We start from the raw sequence: 25,483 nt of genomic DNA on the forward strand, positions 1-25,483 counted from the left end.
TTGAACACAGACATGTGTCCACAGTGTGAGTAAACAACCAGCCTTAAATGGTAAAAATCCATTTAAAAAAATGTATTATCCCCATCAATCATTATCAATCTCTCATAACACACTACTCCCCCTACTACTATATAAGAGGAAAACCCTGCCCATGACTGGTGATTACATGCCATTTTAGCATAGACACACCCCTGAGTGAGAAGCACTGCAAGTTATGTTTACTCACTGTATCGAGGTATCAGCTAAAGTACTAAAATGTCTGCACTAAAAAAAACATTACAAATGTTCTGTTGTTGGATGGATGTAGGCCTGCCAACGAGCATACAAGTCTCTATACACTCCCGGCATCTGAGCCACTGAGGACACCATGGTTAAATTACATTTTTGAAGGAAATGTGCCAAAGAATGTCGGTAAAATGCTATATATTTGCGCAGATCATTTTACACATGATTGCTTCACCCACGAGGGTCAGTACAATGCTGGATTTGCGAAAAAGTTGTTTCTGGCGGATTGGTCAATACCAACGCTTCGTGCTCTTACTTCTTATCCAGAACAAGTTAGGCACTTCATATTTTGTGAATGTTTGCACAGTTCCACCTTCCACGCTATTGGCGGGTTTAACACAATGACGGATGAAGCGATGGATCGATGGTCTGATTGGTTGAATGACTATCCAAACAGCGTCATTTGAACTATGCCCGTTGAGCGCACCTCTTGTACAGTAAAAATGCAGAGCAGACTCCCCAGACCAATGTTCAATCTTAAAAGATTGAGATTGGTCTGGTGAACGTTACATTAGTTGTTGTGGAGTTACATTGATTCAACTCATCCACTACCATGTGCCGTCATGTTAAAGGGTAAAGTTTCTGCCAATCTCATGTTAATCTTGAGTACCTCTAGCCACTTAAACTCTGTGGACCCTTTACAGGGTCCGGAATGACATCGTCATGTATATACTTTCCATTTTAAATGTCTGTGGAGGAGCTATGATGTCATATTTGGTACCATTTGAAAGCTTAGAGTCTCTACTTTCTGGAAATATGCATCACTTTGCCATTTGTTTTACACAAAGTAATGTATTTACACTAAATTACTCTGGTGCCATTTCCACCTGGATTTGGCCTACCCAAATTGAAAAGCCTTCCATACACACATACAGTGGTCTAGGTTCAAATTTTTCTAGATGCAATTTTTAAAAGTAAACCCTTTAAAGTTACATAAAACACTGCTAAAAGTCAAAAACATGTAAGTATATGTTCTTTAAGCTTTTATAACTTCCCAAAAAATGGTCATACCTTCAGACCCATTTGAATAAATCTTCCATACAACATACACACAGACAAATTTCTTTTTCCCCCACTATTTTCTGTAATTTAGTGGAAATAGCCCAAACTGTCTGCAGGGTCCTAGAGCACACAGGGCCTGAGTTACACACTTTCAAAAATGAATTTATGGGGGGAAAAAATAAAAAAGCGCCTACTTTTTGGGGGGGTTATTACAGCTTAGACAACATATACTTACATATTTATCACTTTTAGCAGTGTTTTATGTAACTTCAAGGGTTTCCTGTAAAATTACACCACAATTTTGAACCTAGACCACTGTATGTGTGTATGGGAAGCTTTTTAATTTGGGTAGGCCAAATCCAGGCGGAAATCCCAAAAAATGGCCCTGCAGTGTAAGAGACTAGAGTAGTATTGCATCCTTCATATCTCAGAAGAGTCTTTAGTTTTATCATATTTATAAAAGACAGATATGCTGCTTCAAGCAGTGAATTCCCCCGTTTAGAATTGACCTTAATCCCCAAAGCCTCTTTGGACACATTTGGAAATCTGTTCTTGACTGCCGATGCAAGAGACAAAAATCACAGCTATATTTTAACTGAATTTTTCTAGTAAATTTCCCTTTCGCTAAGTATTGACTTACTACGGAAGCTTATTGCATTCACTTGAAAAAAAAAATCTACTCTGTTTTTCTGAATTAATGACTTAATTATCTCAGAATTATGAGATCATTTTTCATGAATAAAAAGTTTTTTCTCTGTTTTTCTTAATTTCATTTCTTAATTATCTCTGAATTATGAGATATTTTGTCTTGAAAAAAAAATATTTTGTTCTGTTTTTCTGAATTAATGAGATCCCTCAAAATCCTGCTTTTAGCTGGATTGCATGGAAGTAAACATGTCCCGCATTTCAAGTTTAATCCAGTTTTATTTTCCTTTGGGTTTGCAACATTGCTGCTGTCTTTATGTAATATAAATGGTATTGTTTTTAGTGCGTCAATTTTGTGCAGACACCTCAAGAATTTGCCTGTTTCTCCATATCAAATATGGTATGCTTTGCGGGCCCGATCTCATGAAAATGCGCATAAATAGTACAAGTGGTCAATCTTTGGGAATGTATACGCCAAAATGAGTTTTGGTGTGCATATGGTACACAGTTTTTCACGTGCTTATGATACGCACTTTGTGACATATTATACGTACAAACCCCCCACCCCACCACCCCCAACCTACCCAAGAGCATGTCATATGCACGCCATAAAGTGCGTATCATATGCACGCAAAAGACTGCGTAGCACTTGCATTATCTCAGTATACATTCCACACAATATACATTCCAGACGATATACATTTGACACGATTTCACACTCGTACTATTGATACGAATTACTATGTGATCGTGTTAAGATGATGCATCTGAAATGCATTCAGGCTGCGCTACGTGGTGACACAAAAGACAATCAGGCAATTGTTGAAAATACTGGATCCCCATGGAGTGCAATAGCAATGTCAAGCAGATCAGAATGTTCTTTTCTGCTGTCTTGAGGTGTCTGCACAAAGTTGACGCATTAAAAACAATACCATTTTTATTACTTAAAGACAATGTCTCAAACCCAAAGTAAAATAAATCCGGATTAAATTTGAAAGGCGGGACATGTTTACTTCCATGCAATCCAGCTAAAATAGAGCTCTTGGCAGGATTTTGAGGGATCTCATTAAATCAGAAAAACAGGACAAATTTTTTTTTTTTCAAGAATTTTTTTCAAAAAAAATTCTGAGATAAAGTCATTAATTCAGAAAAACAGAGCAAAAAAAAATTATTCATGAAAAATTCTCTCATAATTCTGAGATAATTAAGTCATTAATTCAGAAAAACAGAGTAGATTTTTTTTTTCTCAAGGGAATGCAATACGCTTCCGTAACTTACCGATGGCTGCCGTGATTACTGTCAGTTTTGCTCTTCCCTCCACTTTATTAACCAATGTATTTACTGCTGACTTTTGATGATCCACTTCAAATGTAAAGGCCATTTCACACCAAAGAGAAATAGGGTATATAAGCTTCAAGCTGAAAGAACAGGAAGCTTTTTTTTTTTTTTACTGCACCCTCTACTGTACAGCCAGAGTATTATTTTGCTTTTGGTGTGAAAGGGCCTTTACATTTCCCAAAAATATAACTTTTTTGTCATTATTAAAAAACAAAAAAGCAAGCCCAGCCCAGGTGGGAAAAAGTAATGCCTGTTTATTAATAGTTGCCTGGTTGACATATAGCAATGCATCTTGTAGTTAGTAAAATGTCTAAAGGCGACTATATCGAAATAAAGTGTTACCCATTTTTCTTTTGGTTATGTGAACGTTAATGGAACGTTCCATTTTATCAGTTAACAAGTATTATGGGAATGTTACTTTAAAAATACATTCAAAATAGTGTTCCCATGATGTTTACAAAATTATAAAATGGAACACTGAAAAGTTGAAATATGTAAAATGCAGTGGCGGCTACTGGTCTGTCAGAGAGGGGAAGCTCATTTTCGGCCAATTGTCTTATTTATTTTAAAGTAAATTCTGCCCTATATTCCTTTTCAAGAAAATGGTCTGTTACCCTGTGAATGAATGAACGATCTAAAAAAATATTAAACTCTGTAAAACTGAAACAAGGAATGTGGTGTATAATTGTGTGAAATGTATGGTGAAAATCAAGCAATTTCGCCAAGCAAATATCAAAGAAATAGTTTGCAGCAGTTTTTATTTCGACTGAACTTGAGAAATCCGCGATGGGACTGAGCGCGAATAGCTTCAGTGATTCCTTATAGTACAGAATCGCTGTCAGTCAAAAGGAGATGCAGACCCTCCAATCATCACGCAGAAGCTCGGAGTCCGGGCCAGCCCACTCCCCATTCACTCCCAGAGACGCTGAGCGTCCGTGGGCGGGACATAATCGCAGCGTTTATCCAATGACCGTCTAGTTTCGAAGCGCTGAAAAAAACCGTTCAAAGCAGCCCCATTGAAGTCAATGGACGCTGGGCTTCAATAGGGAGCTGTGACACTGCGGGAATGTATGAGAAGGAAATCGAGTCAGCTGACCTGCTATATGTAACTGATTCTGAACGAACTCGTCTTTGAGATGAACGTTTTCTAACGCATTTTAGTCAATACAATGTTAATATAATAGTACATATTTGACCATTAATTTTGTGACATTATAAGGGAAGCCGAGCTTCCCTTGCAGTCTTAAAGAAATCGCCACTGGTAAAATGTGAGCTCTATAGATTCCACCTTGAGGTTTAGAGGACCTGAAAAAATGAAAAAGCTATCGAACTCCACAGATACTTATAAAACTTTTATTCAGTTTCCCCTCAAATAGCCACTTGTTCACCCAAAAAAAGTACAATGAATAAAGCCATATGGGTTGATTTGAAGGTCAAAGGTCTTTCAGAGTGGATGGAGATGATTGTCCAGGCACAGTTGTGATATTCACAGTAGGCCATCGTAGTGTTTGAGGCCCTGAGCCAGGCATTGTTCATTCACAACTCACAGTTTTCATCTGAACACTGAGGCTGTTTACTGTCTCTGGGATAAACGCAAGGAATGTATGGCAGAGTTTACTAAATAATGTCGCTATGCCACCGCCTCCCTCGGAAAGCCCAGATCACATGATCGCAGAGGCTTCTGCCTCTTCAACAGTGTTATTAGCAGGAAAAGCCATATTGACATAGAGCCTTTTATTATGGGTTTCCTTCCTCATACAAGAGCAAGCTGTGTCCATATAGTATAGAAGATTTATGTTAAGGGATCTTAATATCATAAACAAGAAATGTACAATAAAGTTTTTTTTTTTCAAAATTATGCAAAAAATATATATATTTTATGGGTTTTTTTTCTGAAAGATGTTCATTCAATTTAGAAATATTGTGTAATATTTTTTATTAAATAAATATTTATCAGAAAGATTATTTATTAAAAATAGGGTTAAATTTAGGGTCAGGGGGTGGAAAATAGTTTGTACGGTATAAAATCATTATGTCCCCAACATGAAACCCCAGTGTGTGTGTGTGTGTTCAGGTATACCTATGTATAATGGTGTTTGGTTAATAGTATGCTGATGGATATTGTATTTTGACAGCTATATAAGTTATTGGGACATTTGATCTCACAAAGACTATCAAATTCAAAATCATTGAAAACCGCATATAAATCATACTAAGTGATGTTTTTTTCTTTTTCTTGAAAATGTAAAACATTTCTTTGGTGATTAGGTTTAGGGATAGGGGGATAGAATATATAGTTTTAACAGTATAAAAGTCATTATGTCTATGGAAAGTCCCCATAAGACACGAAAACAGAATGTGTGTGTGTGTGTGGGGGGGGGGGGGGTGCATGTTTTTGTGAAATATGAGGACACAAATGTGTATAATGACATGGGTATGACATAGGTATTACAAGGAGAGGGTGAAATATGAGGACATTGGCCATGTCCCCACTTTTCAAAAAGCTTATAAATCACAGGATGAGTTTTTTTTAGAAAGTAAAAATGCAGAATGTTTCCTGTGATGAGTAGGTTTAGGGGAAGGGCAGTGTAAGAGGATAGAAAATACGGTTACAGTATAAAACCATTACGCCTATGGAATGTCCCCACATTTCACAAAAACCAACGTGTGTGTGTGTGTGTGTGTGTGTGTGTGTGTGTGTGTGTGTGTGTGTGTGTGTGTGTGTGTGTGTGTGTGTGTGTGTGTGTGTGTGTGTGTGTGTGTGTGTGTGTGTGTGTGTGTGTGTGTGTGTGTGTGTGTGTGTGTGTGTGTTTAAACTCCAAGCTACTGGAACAGTCTGCCAATTTATGAACTCAAGCAAAACAGCTAATTATATGCTGTCATTTTCATCTAGAAAAGGGGGGCAGATGCAAGAACATATCAATGGCCATAAAAATAATAAAAAAAATCAATCCGTCCCAATATTGCCCTGGGAGAAAGATTAGAACTCTTTTAAAATGAGTTTTATCCACATTTGATATTATGAACACGAATATGATAAAGCAACGAATTTTTGAATTTTTTGATGGGAAGATTTGGCATGGACATTTAAAATCCATTCCGTTTGGCCAGAAAATGTTCTAACAGACAAATTCTGGCTGATAACACAGGATACTGATATAGCTGTAGGGCCAAGACGACTGCCAAGGTCAACACAGGCAAGAGAACACTTTATGAAAAACATATCAAAAACGACAGCTGGACATCATAACACTAATTTAAATTTAAGGCCTGATGAAAACGAGAAATATAACGAAAACAAAACAAGACCAGTTTTCTGCTTGACATAAATCCATGGGAATAATTTCTGTTTCCAAAACAAATAAGGGCTGTGCGGGTTTACATCAACTAAATGAGTGTCATGTAGGGTTTCTGCACCGTTTGTTTACAAACTCTTGAACTTTTTGACTTGACAGGGATTTTTCTGACGTTACGTCAACAGAGGTGGAATGCGCGCGTGCCAATAGATGTTAATAAGATACGATAGACGCGCTGTTCAGAAGTGAGTCGCGCGGGTTCTGTTCGGTGGACGCTCACTGAAAACTTGCTTATATGTGATGCCAGGTTTTTTTAACCCTACTATAGAAGAGGAATATTTTGTTTGGGTTAAAACCAGAGATGATTCATTTGTCCTCGTGCCGTTTCTTTTTTTGTGCATCACGGGGTTTTCACGTAGTTTTAAACGCGTCTCAGCGGTGCATTTAAAAGGTTTTCATGCTGTTCTCGGTCATTGCTGGATATGATGCCAGTTCCAAGATTCGCCAACAAACCAAGGACACATCGTTGTGACAGTTTCAGGAAGATTTGACCCGTTTGTGGATCTAAATCCCTGGATGATGCTCTCAATGGTAAAACACGTCCTCTTGTTCATTATTATCCTCAATACGACCCCCATGCCTCTGCAATTAAGGTAAGCCCTGTTAATGTTTTTGTTCTGTTTGTTGGGCTATATAGTTAAGTTATCTGAAAACTAATGCAACAAGCATTTTATTTTATTGGTAGCCTAATACTTAAAAGTACCTTTTGTTTACATTATTTGATTAACTAGCATGATCTAATAATGAGCAATACAATTGTGACAGTATTTATTTATCTTTGTTAATGTCAGTTAATACAAATCCAGCTGTTCGTTGTTTGGTAAGTTCAGAGTGCATTAATGTTAACAAATAGAGCATTTGATGTCCATAATGTATTAGTAAATGTTGAAATTAAGATTAATAAATGCTGTAGAAGTATTGTCCATTCTTAGTTAACTAATGAAACCTTATTGTAAAGTGTTGCCATTTTATTCTAACTAAAATGTGGTTTTGAGACTATTTTCGTCCAATTTTATTACACCAGCAAACTTAAGAATTTATGACTTTGCATTCAGGTTCAGCAGGCCTTTTAAATAACAAGAGGCAATGAAAGATGTGAAGAAACTGGTTTGTTAAATAGCAAATAACTTTGTGTGGGTCATGACTTAAAGGATAAAAGGAGGGAGGAGATAAAAGGTATTAAAAGTGAAAGAGAAATAATGCTATTCACTGTAAAAAATAAATAAATAAATAAATAAAATATTGCAGTGTTTATGTTTCACGACTTAAAATTCCACATGAGAAATAATAATGTGTTGTTTCAACTTAAAAAAGTAGTGTTCATGCTTTTTAAGTTGACTTAACTTAAAACTTAAAAGTTTAAACTTAAACTTAAAAGTTTAAAATTTTAAATTTAGTAATCTCAACTATATCTAACAATTTTTAGTTTTTATATATATATAGTGGAATAAGAATCACATTACCTTTTTTGTATAAAAAAAACACAAATAAAATAAAGCCTTTTTTCTTTCTTTCTAAACTTTCAAGAATTTCTCTTAATTTCTAAGTTGAAGACACTCAAACACCATCAGAACAAATGGGAAATATGCCTTTTGTGTGGATGTGTGTGAGTGTGTCTTTGTGTGGAAATTGTATTTACATGTACTGTGGCTATTTCTTTTGCACCACAGGGTGGATGGCAACCCTTTAGTTATGGATCCCAATAGTATCTGCCGTAGGACTAGAACGTTGGGAAGCAGGCATGCTGACCTGTGCCAGTCTCAGCCTGAGATAATTCAAGAAGTGGCCAAAGGTGCCCGGTTGGGCATACGAGAATGCCAACATCAGTTCCACAACTCTCGCTGGAACTGCACCAGCCAGAGCAGAAACCTGGCCAAGATCCTGCAACAAGGTGAGGAACAAGCAAAAAAGCTCCTCATGATATATACATTTGGAACTCGAAAAATAGAGATTACATGAATTTAATCAGCCCTCTTAACTGATTATCAATGGCCCTGTTCAGCAAAACTGAACTTACAGATCTAGTGCTCCAATCTTTTCAATTCCCACTGGGTTGAAAATGTAGTTTTGAGCAAAAAGCACACTAATTTCCCAGTAATCAAATCCTTTTTTTCACCATGAAAGATTTTTGTTTGTTTGTTTTTTTGTTTTGTTTTTTGGCTGGGACTTTTTGACATGTCAAACAATGCTTGTGCAGAGTCAGTTGATTGCTTAGTTATTGCTGAGTTCTATATGGCATGTTTGTACGTTTGAAAGGAATTTTAATTTCTTTCAGATTCTAAAATTGTGATTGGGAATCTGGCAATTATGTTCTAAGAGTAAAGGAATGCCTTCATTAACAGCGTGTAGTTATCCACATGGCCATTAGAGGGCATGAGTGTACTACGTAAATTTGACCATAAGGTTACTTGACATAAGACCCAGGAAAACAAAGCCTTTTGAATTTAGCATTTTTTCATTTAGAGCATAAGAAACGAAATGGATTTTTTTTTTTTACAAAATTATATTTTATTCATATGTTATGCAATGACCTTGTAAGTGGACACCGGGACTGAGTTGTTTTAAAAATAAAATGACATACATGTATAGGCAAAAACAATGGATTTTTTTTTTTTTTTTTTACCAAACTTTGTTTCTAGACTATGTTATGAAAGATATAACACAATGAACTCATATACCATTTAACTTTATGCAATATGTGGGTAAAATGACCATACATTTTTTTCTCATTGAATGCAATGTTTCTACTGTATCTAAATTGCATATTAATGTGTCCTTGGATCAACATGTAATGAAAAAGAAGTTTAATAGTTGGCAAAATTTTAATAATATTATCTAATATTTTATAGGAACATTGTTATGTAATTGATTTCCATAGTCACTTGTTGTGTCTCCTAAAATGCCTTAGCTTTAAGTCCCGGTATGAAATGAATGCCCTGTTTTGTAACAGAAAGTCATATTTTGATTAGAAACCTCATAAAATGTTCCTGAAATATTTATAACAAACAATTTGAGAATTAGTCTGATTTAAATGATAATTTAAAAATATTATTAACAAAATGGTATCTCTGAAAAGCCCTGAATGTGCTGTTTACAAGAAAACCTAACTTAAACTGTGACAGAGGTATGATGTTAGAGAAATTCACTCAAATATAATGTCTGCGTACATGGACAGTGCCACCCAGGAGGATACGTTAAGAAAAAAAGCAGTAGAGTTAACACTTTTATTAGTAGCGCACATGTCTAAAGGAGACTGATATCCAAAAATTACTTTAAAAAAATCCAAACATGACATGCCGATTGCCAAAGCTCAGCAATTTATAGGTTTGACTTGTTTACGTGTAAATTTGATACCAAGAGTGCGTGTATCTTAGAGGAATTCTTTACACTAAGGGAAAATGTTCTTTTGGCAGTTCGTGGTGCATTGAGGCAGGTCTAGACAACGGAGATGTGCGAGGAATGTGAATCTGCTAAATGAGTTATTGTTAATGTGGCAGTTCCTTAGATTTTTAAGTGATGTTAGAAGTGGGATGGGCCGTTACTCTGAAATAAGAGTTTAGATAGAGATCATAATCAAGTGCATACCAAGATCCACATGACACAATGAGCTTTTTCAGATGGTCATGAGACATTACGTAAGGTTTTGTATTTGGACAAACTGTAGATTTTTCCTTCTTGATTTAAGGTCCTATGAACTGTTCTCTAGATATCCGGGAAACTGCATTTGTGTATGCTATCACAGCTGCTGGAGTGCTGCATACAGTAACACAAGCCTGCAGCCAGGGGGCGCTGCCACAGTGCGGATGTGTGACCCTTCAGACTCAGAGTTCCTCTCAAACTCACCATGACTCCCCGGCGGAGGAGGTAACCATCCAGGCTTCACCTGTCCAAAATGGGCACTGGGATTGGGGGGGCTGTGGCGATGATGTGGACTTTGGCATCGGAAAGTCTCGTCAGTTCATGGACACCAGGCAGAGAAAAGGCAAGAGTGACATCAGGACCCTTATTGACCTGCACAACAATGAGGCAGGAAGACTGGTACGTTTACATTTATGAGTTTGGAATATGGAAGAATAGCATGGGAGATCGTGGTAAATATAAATTTTGCATTACCAATTGCTTTAATCAACAACAACAACAAAAACTATTGGGTTTCCATAACATCCTAAAAGTAAAAAAAAAAAAAAAAAAAATTGCAGGGAGAGGTATGGACTACAGAAGTCAGAAAAGAGAAATGTGTCAAATTGTCACTCCCTCAACAACTGTAGTGTTTACTCTATGCTTCTATTTAAAGTCACCATAAAATCCAAAAATAAAATAAAAATTAATGCAATATTGCAGTATTATAAACTGGCCTGCACACGTTTTTTTTTTGTCTGGTTCTCAAGGGAACACTTGACAGCAGCTTGCATAAAGTGTGAGTACAAGCAGCATCCATCTCCATCACTTTCCTCCTGACTGCTCTGCTCACCATCTTCTTTTCTCTCGAACATGGTACATGATTATTTAGGCCTGCCTCTTTCTGCTTAAGCCTGCAATCTGCTGTTTGCATCCACAAGTCAACAGCTGGCTTTGGGTCAAACGTCTCCGTTGTCATAGACAAGTTAATGTAATATATGTCTGTCCTTAGACAAGTGAATGTAATATATTTCTGTCAAGTTAAACCAAACATTTATTTTGACAGGTTGCCGTGAAGACCTTTGAGCTTACTGCTTTGAGCTTGAGCTTTATGTGCTTACTGCATTTTTATAAATAATATCTTAGTTATTGTACATGGAAAACCTATATTTTAAAAGTAAATTACTATGGACAGAGCAGATTTATAAAATAACTCATAAAAACCTTAAATTTGCAGAGATTAACTAGAAAATTAGTTTATGTGTAATTTGACATAATTGACATAATCAGTTTTCCACAGTTTAATACATATTATTAACAGCAACACACTGTTATTAATTTTGACTGTAAAATATTCTCTGTATTTTTACATTTTAATGCATGACATTTTGTGAAATGGCTTTTTACTGTAATTTGACGGAATCCGTCTGTAAACTTTGCTGCCGGAGATTTACCGTTATTTTACTGTGTGGCATGATTCACGTGATTTAAGTGTACTGACCTGCTTTTTATTTATACATCAAAAAATTGACAAATTCCGTAAAATTCCAAGTTTTACAGTAAAAGTTTTTTTTACTTATCAGATTCAGTGATTACACCCACATTTTCTGCATCACGGATATCATAGGACCCTAGAAAAACAACTAGAAAGACACAACTAATAATTAATGAACACACTCATCATCATGATTTCTATCTTACCAGAGATGGAGAAAAATCCTACTCAGCCCTGTCCCCAAAAAATGCCTAAAATGTTGGTACTCAGAAGTGCTTTCCTCACGTTTTCTGCTGCGCATTGTTTATTTTTACCACACATGATGCACACCTGTGCACCAGTTATGTGCACCCCTGATTATAAATGATTTATCCTTTCACAACAATATTTATTTTCACAGTTAATGTTGTAAACAGTGCATCACTTTCAAGTTCTACAGCAGCCGATGCTGTTCACGTGAGCACCACGACGCATGCGTGTGATGATGACGTGGGAGCTCTACTCTATAAAGTCAATAAAATCATTATTTTTGTTTGTTTTTGTGCACAAAAAGTATTCTCGTCGCTCCACAAAATCAGGGTTAAGTAGTTGGTTTTAACAATGTCTTTACTACTACTGGACCTTGAAATTGTTAATTAAATTGCTGTCCATGGAGGGGTCAGAGAGCTCTCAGATTTCCTGAGAAATATCTTCTTCTTTTTTTTCTGAAGATGATCAAAGGTCTTACGGCTTTGGAACGACATGAGAGTGAAGAATTAAAGGGTTAGTTTACCCAAAAATGAAATGTATGTCATTAATGACTCGTTCCACACCCGTAAGACATCCGTTCATCTTCAGAACTCAGTTTAAGATATTTCATATTTAGTCCGAGAGTGTATCACGCTATATAAGTGTATGCACACTATACTGTCCATGTCCAGAAAGGGAATAAAAACATCATCAAAGTATGTGACATCAGTTAGTTAATTAGAATCTCTTAAAGGATCCAAAATACATTTTGGTCCAAAAATAACAAAAACTACGAGTTTATTCAGCATTGTCTTCTCTTCTGCGTTTGTTTTTAAACCTCAAAGATTCAAACGGTTATGAATCAGCGTATTGATTCATGATTCGGATCGCCAATGTCACGTGATTTCAGCAGTTTGACACGCGATCCGAATCATGAAGTAGGGCTGCGCGATTAATCGAAAACCGAACCGCAATCGCGATTTGGCTTGTGTGCGATTATGAAAGCTCAAAGGCTGTGATTTTAATTAAATAAATAAATACCCAGTGTGTTAGCGAAGAGCGGCTCTGTGATCAGGAGTAATGCTGCTCCGTCTGAAAGACTGCGAGTTTGAGTTGCTTATAACGAGCGTCTGAAAAAGCAACACCAGTCAAACATCTTCACAAACTAGTGAAGCGTTCATAAACCTATTCAACAAAAGACGACGTTTAAAGGTCCCGTTCTTCGCGTGTTTTCGAAGCTTTGATTATGTTTACAGTGTGCAATATAACATGAGTTCATGTTTGGCGTGTAAAAAAACACAGTATTTTTCACAAAATGTACTTATCTGAACACCGTTGTCTTCTCTGTCCTAAAAACGGCCTGATGATTTCCTTTTTCTATGAAGTCCCTCCTTCAGAAACACGTAACGAGTTCTGATTGGGCCAGCGCTTCCCGTGTTGTGATTGGACAGCAGCTTAGCGCACTTTGCCCATAGACAGTAAAAGAAATGGACCGAGCGATCCCATTGCCTTCTACGGCGTTAAGTGATGTCAGTATAGGAGCACTTACTTCCTGATGGCTGAGCGAACTGCGCAGGCTCAGACTGAGCTTGACGACGTAGATGTGACGTGAGCCTCCTGTCTGACAGCTGTAGGTCTTCTAGTAGATGTGGAAAGTGAAAGCTGAATCATGTTGTTTAAATATTTTCTCCCGTTGCTTTTGGCTCATTATGGGCTTCTCCCCATTCTTCTCCCTTGACTTTATCAGACTTTATGTCTCCACGTCCCCCTGACTGTCTCATAGACAGTAAAAGATTGCCTGCAAGCGTCTCCTCAGGTCTATACGGTAATTTCTCAACTGTGCGACAGAGTCGCGTTGGTTATGAAGCAATCGTTAGCCTATTTTTACAAAAACAGCTTCTGCGGGGCGATAGTGTAAGATACAAGGTAATGGAGCCTTTTATACATTGTCGTGTTTCTTTAGAAATAAACAGTAGATAAATGGAGTCTTTAAACGTCTCAGATGTAAAGTTATTCACTGTCAAAGTGACTCAAAAATGAATGGGAGTCAATGGGATGCTAACAGCAGGTGATGGCTTGGTTAGCAATGGCAGCCCCTAGGGGTGGAACGCTTTCCGAGCGCTAGATTACCCCCTTGACTTTGCCTGGAAAGGTCTCTTACCATAATGGGGAGATGCAAGCGCTGAATGCGCGCGCTCTTCTCCACGTGAGAGAGCAACAAGACCACAACCCCCTATTTTGCGGGCAGAGGGTTAGTCAACAAACGGTTCTAGTGACGTCATTACATCCCTGCACTTCCTGCTGTAGTCCAAACCGGCCGTTCGCTGTAGGCTTTGAAAGGGAACTTCTGTTAAATAAAATATCTCGCTTGGCATTGAACTTTGAGCTTTATAATTTTACAGGTATTATTTATGCTCTAACAGCAACATTACACACTAACTAAAGTTTGAAAGATGGAATCGCGAAGAATGGAACCATTAATAACATGTTTTACCTCACTTCATATGGTCAGTGGAGTGTGTGTGAGCTGATGTGGCTTCTCATCACAGAGTGAGGCAGACGATGCGTTATTTTATAGTATTCAAACAGTGATAAAGTCTATGTCAATCAGCACTGCATTATAATATACTTTATTATTATGAAAATACCCTTGGACTGCTTGAAGATCTCAAATACACCATATTTTACTGCAGTCGTGTTTATTGTCGTCATGTTTAATCAAAGCGTCTCTATCTTCTGTTTACATAATGGTTTCCTGAAAATTAACAAATGTAGCTTTTCCGCTCAAGGGCCAGAGGACCTTTTCCTCTGGTCTTCAGTGTGAATTAAAAACTTTAGGTAATAAATAATAAGAAAATAATACTTAATACATTTTAAAACTTAATAAACTTAAAAATTATAAATTTATATGACAATCCATGTTTTTTCCCCCACAGTGGATGCACAAGAGGTTCATATTTCATATTAAAGACATAAGACTTTAAGAAATTATATTACAGATAAACAAACACAGATTTTTATAATATTTTTATTTTATAATATTTTTTCTTACAATAACTCATTAGGCTTAGACCTTTCTAATGTTTTTTAGTCATAGGCTGTCTGCATATTAATAGGTAACCCAGCAGTTTTTTCTTCTATAAAATAAGTTCTGTAAAATATTACAACAAATAATTATAATAATTAATAATAATAATTAGTATTAGTATTATTATATTTTTATATTTATTCTGATATACTCTATTTTTTAATTTGTAATTATGAAAATGTTATTCTAATGGTAATATTTCTTATTTTAAAAAATATTTTTAACAGTAATCATAATCATTATTAGTCATATTAATATATAAACACAGAATGTTATATACACACACACACTTTTCATTTGTAAAAAATATATAATAATCGCATTTTAAATCGCAATCGCAATTTTACCCAGAATAATCACAATTATATTTTCCCCAAATCGTGCAGCATAGTTTTAAGTGTAAAGTCGTAGTTTTTGTTATTTTTGGACCAAAATGTTTTTTCGATGCTTCAAGAGATTCTAACTAACTAACTGATGTCACATATGGACTACTTTGATAAAGTGTTTATATTCCCTTTCTGGACATGGACAGTATAGTGTGCATACAAGATACGCTCTCGGACTAAATATAAAATATCTTAAACTGTGTTCTGAAGATGAACGGAGGTCTTACGGGTGTGGAGCGACATTAGGGTGAGTCATTAATGACATCAAGTTAATTTTTGGGTGAACTAACCCTTTAATGACATAATTTTCATTTTTGGGTGAACTAACCCTTTAATGACATAATTTTCATTTTTAGGTGAACTAACTATTTAAAATATGTTTTTTCTATGGGGAGTGTTACTTGTTTTTAGATAAACTGAGTTAAACAAGTTTAAACCAGAAACCATGATTTTCAATGAGCCAATATAAAAATACACGTTTTACTTTTTCTTTAACTAAATTGAATCAACATTAAACTAAATTGGCTTGAATAATGACACTATTGTCTTTTCAGCTTTACAACTGAATTTGTTTCCTAATTGATGAATTTTGCAACATTAACATTAATTTTTATTAATATTTTGATTTCTGTGAAGCTGCTTTGAAACAATCTGTATCGTTTAAAGCGCTATATAAATAAAGGTGTCTTGACTTTAACATTAACTAAGCATGTCTGATCATGTCTGCTTTTCTGACCTATTGTGATGGATATTGGCTGGAACAAGAAAAAAAATGTTGGGCGGGACTTGATTTTGTCAATTGGGGAATGATTGGATCATGATTTGGTATTGCTTTGATCTCATGTGAGTGACAGGTTGTCCCTGATTAACGATTCTTTTTTGATTAACAATTACAAGGGCTCATAAATAAACAAAAAGATACTGCAATATTCCATACAAAACAATTCATTGTCAGTTTCGATTTGACTTTAACGTAAAGGGATTGTTCATCCAAAAATGAAAAGTCATCTGTCATCAAAGATGGCTGCAGAGATCTGCTTGGTTACAGACATTAATTCATTCATCTTCCTTTGTGTTCAGCAGAACAAAGACATTTATACAGGTTTGGAACCACTTGAGGGTGACTAAATGATGACAAAATTTTCATTTTTGGGTCAACTATCCCTTTAAGAGGCTGGATGAAGTACAGGACAGGTTCCCATATGAAGAAAGCAAGCATATTATTGTCTCATTTATCACTTTTCTGTCTTGTCATATGTGTGTACAGGCCATACAGATACAGATGCGAACAGAGTGTAAATGTCACGGCCTTTCTGGTTCCTGCACTCTTCGCAGTTGCTGGAGGAAGATGCCTCTCTTCCGCCAGGTCGGTGACTATCTCATGCAGAGCTTCCATGCGGCCGTTCGTGTGATGGGTGGGAATGACGGGAAATCACTTGTCCCCATCGATCCGGATACCCCTCTCCTGAATGCAAACGTCCTCATCTATTCAGCCGAGTCACCTGATTTCTGTCAGGCCAATCAAAGGACCGGTACAGAAGGCACACAGGGTCGTGTGTGTAACAGCACAGAGACAGGGCCGGGAGGCTGTGACAGCCTGTGCTGTGGGAAAGGATTTGCAGACTACACACTGGAACATGAGGAAAACTGTCTGTGTCAGTTTCACTGGTGCTGTGAGGTTCAGTGCCAGAGATGTTCTGTGAAAAAGGACGTCAGCCTCTGCTTGTGAAGTCCACTCGAGGAGTTAAAAAACAGAACTGCATCTGCGAGAGTTGTGTTTGAGCTTCTCTCATATTCAGAGGAGCAAGCTCTGTGCAGAAAGAAGGAGTGACATGTGAAAACAAGTGCTTACCATCCTCTTGCTCACATTTTTTTTTGTCCACTGGTTATTGCAAACGAGACTGAGCAATATCTATAAGTCAGGTGGGAGTCTGGCTTGTATGGCTGCTTTTGAAAATAAACATGTCTTGCTGCCACCTGCTGGTCCTTTATTAAGAGAAATCGGCGCATTTAGAAAGAATTGATTTTCTCCAGTGTTTTCGGGAACAATACCTGGGAAAAGACTGATGAGCTTGAAACTTGAGACAAAAACATCTGATGCACAAATCAAAGCTCCATGGCTTGTGGCAATTTCCTTGGAAGTTGAAAATGTCAGTGCTGTCCATGGTGCTGAATACCTGACTGATTTGTTATCTGGCAAACCTAAAGAGACCATCTGATTTTGTCTATTATTTAAAATTTTCCAGGCACTGCCCTGTACTTGTGCATAATCATAATTTTAATTACCTGCATATGTTTGTTGCAAGACACTGAAAGAATTGTAAGCTAAAAAACCTTTTATTCCAATCAAAAATGTTATTTAACATTTTTGAATACATTAGGTTACACCAACAAAACTCAATTTAAGGTTATGATCAGGTAGTTTTATAGGGTAACAACTGCAGGTTTACCATTACAGTGCAACTCGAAACGTAATAGTGGGCTTGTTCACAATGCTAATGTTATAAGACTCTGTGTTTTCTCTTATGTTTGCCTATGTCCACAAGGTGGAGCACAAGCATGGTCCTTCAGTGCTGCTAAAATGTCCAAGGCTACTGTAAGTAATGCACCTGTACCACTAGGGGTATAAAACGACCCTGTATTTGTGTTATGGTATCTATACCTATTTAAAAACTAGGAATCAAATTTAAATCCTTGAAATTGTTTGTTTTGAAGTGGCAGTGTCAAATACAATTACAAATACACAATTAAGAAAACAAATCTACCATCTGTCTTCCCCACTTATTAATCTTCCATTTCTTCTTTTAGCTTTTTATTTGCTTGACCGCTCAGCTGTGAGAATCAGCCAGAGATGTACTTTGCTAAGCTGACAGTTTGAAAACATGTAATTTAGGTACACTGTTTTCTACTGTTGGGGGGTTCATCATTACTGGTGAAGAATCATGAAATACTCTCTGTAACCCTTGTATAAAAATAGAAATCTGAAAGAGACTGTCTAACCCACATACAGACTCATGTAAAATGTGAGCAAATGTATTTCAAGCTTCTCTGGTTGGTGAAAACAGACATCAGTCCTTTCACTTCGCATCAGGATTGGCAGATGGAGGAGGCTTATCCCGGTTTACAGGTCTGTACCTTTAGTTTTTTTTTTTTTTTTTGCCTGGCTACACATTACAAGTCCTGCCCATTGCTCCCGCTGTCTGAGGCTGCGCGCGCAGTGGGATGCAGAAGGAGTGGCGGAGCGCGCGCGTGTGACTGAAGCGAGCATCGATTATTACCTAGGCACGTTAACCTAATCAACAGCTGTTTCCCCCACTGTATGCCCAGTGGTCACGCGAAACATAAATGGACGTGAACCTGTGACTTTAAAGTCGCACCTCCCAGAGGCACTCAACGGGACGAAAGGCCAGACAGCGCATTCCGAAGGGCCGGTGGGTGTTGGTCGTCAGTGGAAAAGATGGGCACGGTGCTCTCTATTTCTCCCACGTCCAGAAAAGGAGGGATTCTGGACGAGAAGACGGATGGTGCTAGCGGCAAGACGGAGAAGAGCCTCAAGCGCCATTCGGTGCTAATATCGGCTCTGACATGGAAGCGGTTGGTCGCTGCCTCGGCCAAGAAGAAGAACGCCAAGAAAGTGAACCCCAACCCGCCCGTTTCTCAGATCAGTAACCCCGTGGACCAGCTAAACACCGAAAATCTTAAGAAGTCCCAGTCAGGCTCCGAGCGCAAGACGAAGGCTGGGCCACTTGCTGTGCCAGTCCCTACAGTACCGGATAAAAGCCTTCGATCCAATCAAACGCAGAATGCAACCCAGAACGGAAAACAGCTCCTTTCGGTCCAGCGGCAGCCGAGCAGTCGCTCCATCATCTCCCCTAGACGAGTCATCGTGCAAGCCTCCACAGGAGAGCTCCTTCGCTGCCTGAGCGAGTTCATGTGCAGGAGATGCTACAAACTCAAAGAGCTGAGCCCGAATGAGATCATCCTGTGGTTCCGAAACGTCGACCGATCGCTGCTCATCCAAGGTTGGCAAGACCAGGGTTTCATCACGCCGGCAAACTTGGTGTTCGTCTACCTGCTCTGCCGGGAGGCGGTGACCGAGGATATTTCCAGCGAGTATGAGCTGCAGGCCACCTTTCTCACCTGCCTGTACCTGGCTTACTCTTACATGGGCAACGAGATCTCGTACCCGCTCAAGCCCTTTCTGGTGGAGACCAACAAGGAGGTGTTCTGGGAGCGCTCCCTGCGGATCATTGATAAAATGAGTGCCAAAATGCTGCAGATCAACTCCGACCCGCATTTCTTCACCGAGGTCTTCCAGGACCTCAAGAACGAGGGTGGCTCGGGCGACACGAACGGAAGATGGAATAATAATCTGGACCGCTAAATTTGGCTTGTGTTAAAAGGAGAGAGAAGCTCTCTGATACCTCTCCACACCCTTCCTTCAAGGGTGAAACGAATGTAAGGCCCGACTGCTGAAGGTGTAAAGAGTGCTTCACTCTATTGCTTGTTAAGGAAACGGACAGGGGGATTTCGCCTCACCTCCATGAGAGGGGGTTTACGTTATCACATGTGTAAAATACAACCTTCATGACCCAGTGAATGTCACGTGCGCGATCTGGGGTTTCTTCATAGTTTACTTAATGCATGCTTAAAGAATTCTACTCGTAACATCATTGTGTTTTTTGAAGAAGAAAAAAATATACAATACAGGAGCTGTTGGTGCCGAGCTAAAAGGGGAGATCTAAATGGTTAGCTTGTGCGTCAGTGCCGGGGTCTTATTTTTCTATTAGTTTCAGAAACGATGTTGTCACCGACGCTGAGCTGTCCGGGGTGCTGGCCTGCAACAGACACTCTCCTCCTGTCTCCTGTGGCGCCTGATGCTATCTATCTGAACGTTGAATGTACTGTTTTACAACAAAACGATTCTCTACAGTCATATGTGCCAATTGTCATAGTATAAAACGTAATGTTTTATATTGTATATTTGAAAATATATGAATACAAATACCCCCAGACTCTCTGCAGCTTCTTTATTGTTTTGCTGATGAAAGGGGACAGTCGATGCATTGGTTCGTAATTGAAGTGTCCCTTTTATGAAGATGCGCTTTTAATGTGAGCATAAATGATCAAGGTTTTGCTGACATTGACAGGGATTGACTTAACATCGCACGCTAAAGACCACGGGCTAGTTCGATTTAATTGCAGATGATTTGCATTTGCTTTTCGGCGTTTTAACAAAACTCGACCATTGGTAAAAGTTGAATTTCAATCATGCATGAGAACGAGCAACAGTGTAGGGGCTACGTCATTCCTGTGCAGGCAAATGACTGCATATGATTGATCAAGATAATCAGTGGGATAAGGAGCGCGTGCTGTAACGACATAAATCCATGCAGTTCCTGAATTCACCGGAGGCTTTTCAGCATAGCTCCTAAATCGTTTCATTTTGATTCTGGAAATCAAACACCTACATTTAATCAATTGTTCGTGACTAAGTTATGCGTAGAAATATGTATCGAGTCTTTTCTTATTCGTGAGCGGTTGCTAGCCGTGGTGCTGAAACTCGCCTTCACATCCCGCATAGTAGTTTCGTTAGTTTCGCCTACATATTTGTCTAGTTATATGGAAACTTCCATCGCTGTTAAATATGTGGGGGACCTTGAACTTGGTCGATTATATTACAAACCTCGACAGGACTCTCAGGTATCACGTTTCAGAGGTTACGGTAATTTAAAAATCAATATTCTACTTGGCCTTACAGTACAAACAATTGGCTGTCACAAAGTGAAATCAGACACACAGACGTCATGCACTACCTCAGAAATAAAATGATGTTTAAAATGCATAATGCAGTTCTATAATTTGAATTAGAATCCGATAAAAGTTGGTATATATATATATATATATATATATATATATATATATATATATATATATATATATATATATATATATATATATATATATATATATATACCAACACGTGTGTGTGTGTGTGTGTGTGTGTGTGTGTGTGTGTGTGTGTGTGTGTGTTTAATCTGCAACATTTTTATGCTGACACCACTGGACACAGGGCACTGACATTGGTCACTTTCTCCTATAGGTACAGGTAGTCCTCAAGAGAAACGTCTTCATTGTAAAAAAAAATGGCATCAGGAGTGCATGAGTCATTGAGAAGCAGCTGGTTTCGAACGAGAGAACCCCCAGAATTTGTGAATAAAACACGTGGTGCGGGAGTTCGAACATTTGATTGGCTGGATTTTGGTGCAGTCTGATAGAAGTGTCATTGTGACGGAAGGCTGCAGAACCGGCCGCGTGTCGGCCATAGGAATTCTGCGGGCGCATTCCGCTCCGTCTCTATGGCAACGGCTATATTAGTAAAGGGCACGATCCAGATCGAGCGTGGGATGAGAAAAGCTAGTTTGTGTTTATCTCGTACAATAAGCTGTCCTAACACAGTACTAACCGGGGGCGCCAAGAGTTAAATGATTAAATACAATGTAGTGTCCGTGTAAAAGTAAGCTATAACACATTATTGCTGAAATGCAAGAAAGCGCATAGCTGCCCTTATATTCTATCAATGTTCTTGAGAGTGAAGCGGTTGCAGTGTCAGACATGAATGTTAATGAGGATGTAAGCGCCGTTATAGCCCTTAAAGTGATATACAATGAAGAAACGCAAGCATGAATTAGACATTACCTTGAATGAACCTTTTATGTGAAAATCGTTCTTGTCAAATAAGCCGTTTACGTAAGTATACAGGCTAACTGTTGTCTGCTGGAGCCGTAGCAACCATAGACGGATGCAGCCGTGGGAATGCGGTTGCCGTGGAAACGCCAGCTGCAGGAAGAGAGACCCAGGGACCACATAAAAGAAGAAGCCGTCTATGGACGAAACAGAAAATTAATAATTTACAATATTTATTTCGGCTTTCTATTTTTACCAGAGATACCTGTCAAACCTTTGGTGGGAATGCGGGATTAGTCCCTAGGCTATACAACACGAGACAGATAGCCTATATTCTTTTAACCATTCATGATTCCACAGCACAAAATAAATAAATATATTACCTATATGCAGTTCAGGTTACTTACTTGCAAGTTATCATATCATAAGTATATGTTTTTTGTCAGCAAGACATTTTACTAAATAAAGGGTAAAAAAGCATAATCGGTTTGATTTAATGTTATTTACCTCAACATTGAAAATAAAAGAACATCAAAAAATTGATACATTTAATTAGTCTAGGTAAGCAATGATAACTTCTGAAGCATGACAACTAATTTAAAATAAAAGTTTTTTAATATTTTTTATTTATGATTTGTTTTCATTTTGTTAAGAAGTCAGGATGATTTCACTGTCTTTCTTTTTCTCAACACACAAGTAAACATGGAAAATTAAGATACAAAAACACTGACCAAATGAATTCATACAGACAGCACAATTGATCTATAATATACATATTTCATACACCATCTCATATAACCAATATCATTTTATTTAATTTAATAGGTAATCAGCACTAGTAGTTTGTTTATCTTTGTAGCTTATTCACGAGGGGGTTTATGTCTTTCTGTACTACAGGCTATATTGGTATGAGCTAATCTTGGCTATGAGATTATTCTATTCTCCCTGTGTATGCAGTTATAGATAGCCCCTCTGAGACGCTCAGCTTAATTCAGAAGACATAATCCACAGCTACTATGTATGAAAATAACAAAATGCGGCGAGACATTAACGGTTTTGCAACAACAACAAAAAAGAACAGAACTGAACTGAGCTAAAATTACAAAAAAATCCAAAAAAGTTGGGACACTGTACACATTGTGAATAAAAACACAATGCAATGGTGTGGAAGTTTCAAATTTCAATATTTTATACAGAATAAAACATAGATGACATATCAAATGTTTAAACTGAGAAAATTTATAATTTTAAGGGGAAAATAAGTTGATTTTAAATTTAATCAACACATCTCAAAAAAGTTGGGACAAGGCCATGTTTACCACTGTGTGGCATCCCCTCTTCTTTTTATAACATCCTGCAAACGTTTGGGGATTGAGGAGACAAGTTGCTCAAGTTTAGGAATAGGAATGTTGTCCCATTCTTGTCTAATGCAGGCTTCTAGTTGCTCAACTGTCTTAGGTCTTCTTTGCCGCATCTTCCTCTTTATGATGCGGCAAATGTTTTCTTTGGGTGAAAGATCTGGATTACAGGCTGGCCTTTTCAGTACCCGGATCCTTCTTCTACGCAGTCATGATGTTGTAATTGAGCCAGTATGTGGTCTGGCATTGTCATGTTGGAAAATGCAAGGTCTTCCCATGAAACGTCTGGATGTGAGCATATGTTGTTCTAGAACTTGGCTATACCATTCAGCATTGATGGTGCCTTTCCAGATGTGTAAGCTGCCCATGCCACACGCAAAATGAGCCAATATTTGGCATGACATTTCAAAATCTCTCACTTTTAACAAGAATATTGGAATATTGGGTAATCTGAAGAATATTGGGTAATTTGAATAGCTCAAACTAATTTGGTTATTTCACCAAATTAGTTTGAGCTATTCAGATAACCCAATATTCTTTAATTTAAACATTTTATATAACTATGGCCTATTTTCACAGAAAAGTATTAAGCCAGGGTTAGGCTTTAGTTCAATTAGCTTTTATAAACGTGCCTTAGGAAAAATCATTACTGGTGTGTATCTTGAGACATAATGAGACTGATATATTTCGGAAGTGCAAGTTGCTGTCATTTAAAACAGCTCAAAAATGCGGTTTAGTTTTGGACTAGGCTTAAGCCTGTGAAACAATGTTTAAATGCAGGTGCTACTGTTCATAATTTTTGGGTTGTAAGAGATTTGGTAACACTTCATTTCAAAAGTCCACTTTAGACATTCTACTGACTACCTTTGCAACTACTGTTCATGTCAACCAATCATTCGAGTATCAGTAGACTGTCTGCAACCCTTTATTGTAATGTTCACCCAACAAACACTCTACTGACTGTAAGGAAATAAAAGCTTTAGCAGAAGTTCTGCCGGGAAGACTTAATTGTTACATCACTCCAACTTTTTATCTCCAATCACATTCTAATACTTGGGTTTTAAAGATCGTTATTTACTCATGTTTGAGTTCGCAGATGCTGACGCTCCAGTTCACCACCATCCTCCCAAGTCAAATCCTTCCCTGCATCCATTTTTGCTTGCTGGGTTGTTAATAAATGGATAATTGTCACAGTATTTATTCTCAGTATTTCTGGCAGAACTATAAGTTCATGCCAACTTATTCTACTAAGCTTAACCTAACAAGTCTACAAATAATGAGAGTTAGTTGACATGTAGTTGCAGAGTTACTAGTAAGTAGAATGTTAGTAGAATTATTACTCTAGTCTAGTTGAAAACATTTATGCTGCTAAATTTTTGGTGTACTAAACCATTATACATTTTTGTTCTTAAAAAAAAAACATTCATTGAAGAATATACAGTTCAAAAGGACAATTTTCATTTGAAATCTTTTGTTACATTATAGATGTATTTACTGTCATTTTTTATCAATTTATTGTGCCCCTGCTAAATAAATGTATTAATTTATTTTTTAACTAAATGGTTTTATTTTATTATATATTTATTAAATATGTATTATATATAAATTAAAACAATTTTCATTGTTATTTTATTTTATTCAGTTGTTTATTTTCCTCTATCTGTAGCAATTTTGAGATTTTTTAAAAAAATGTAAAGTGCTTTATAAATAAAATGTATTATTATTATTATTATTATTATTATTATTATTATTATTATTATTATTATTATTATTATTATTATTATTATTATTATTATTATTATTATTATTATTATTATTATTATTATTATTATTATATTTTGGCCTTCATTCATAAAAAGATGCTATTTACTGTAAAATATACTGTCTTTAATCACTTTAATTTCTACATTAATTTGGAGAGTAACAATAATGACAATATTAAAAAAAATTGTAATCATGATCTTTTCACGAAAAATTTGATTAGTTAATTATTTTAA

The 25,483-nt window shown here is 37.2% G+C and overlaps 2 protein-coding genes across 2 annotated transcripts; both read left to right on the plus strand.

The window, feature by feature from the left end:
* The first annotated feature begins 6,826 nt into the window (after positions 1–6,826).
* Positions 6,827–18,464, plus strand: wnt6a (wingless-type MMTV integration site family, member 6a). Its single transcript, XM_067459280.1, has 4 exons — positions 6,827–7,219; positions 8,297–8,517; positions 10,333–10,664; positions 16,709–18,464. The coding sequence occupies exons 1-4, from the start codon at positions 7,143–7,145 to the stop codon at positions 17,168–17,170; spliced, it is 1,092 nt and encodes a 363-aa protein (XP_067315381.1). The 5' UTR covers positions 6,827–7,142; the 3' UTR covers positions 17,171–18,464.
* A 189-nt stretch (positions 18,465–18,653) lies between these two features.
* cdk5r2a (cyclin dependent kinase 5, regulatory subunit 2a (p39)) lies at positions 18,654–20,449 on the plus strand. Its single transcript, XM_067459281.1, has one exon. It carries the CDS (start codon positions 18,899–18,901, stop codon positions 19,823–19,825), a length of 927 nt encoding a protein of 308 aa, XP_067315382.1. The 5' UTR covers positions 18,654–18,898; the 3' UTR covers positions 19,826–20,449.
* The last annotated feature ends 5,034 nt before the right edge of the window (positions 20,450–25,483 follow it).

Source organism: Pseudorasbora parva, chromosome 12, assembly GCF_024679245.1.
Source record: "Pseudorasbora parva isolate DD20220531a chromosome 12, ASM2467924v1, whole genome shotgun sequence".
Lineage (NCBI taxonomy): Eukaryota > Metazoa > Chordata > Actinopteri > Cypriniformes > Gobionidae > Pseudorasbora > Pseudorasbora parva.

Excerpts from the sequence above, each read along its gene's own strand:
- wnt6a (XM_067459280.1), top strand. The coding sequence starts at position 7,143 with ATGATGCTCTCAATGGTAAAACACGTCCTCTTGTTCATTATTATCCTC. Across the intron at positions 7,220-8,296 it reads CCCATGCCTCTGCAATTAAG|GGTGGATGGCAACCCTTTAG; the intron begins GTAAGCCCTGTT and ends TTTGCACCACAG. Across the intron at positions 8,518-10,332 it reads GGCCAAGATCCTGCAACAAG|ATATCCGGGAAACTGCATTT; the intron begins GTGAGGAACAAG and ends ACTGTTCTCTAG.
- cdk5r2a (XM_067459281.1), top strand. The coding sequence starts at position 18,899 with ATGGGCACGGTGCTCTCTATTTCTCCCACGTCCAGAAAAGGAGGGATT.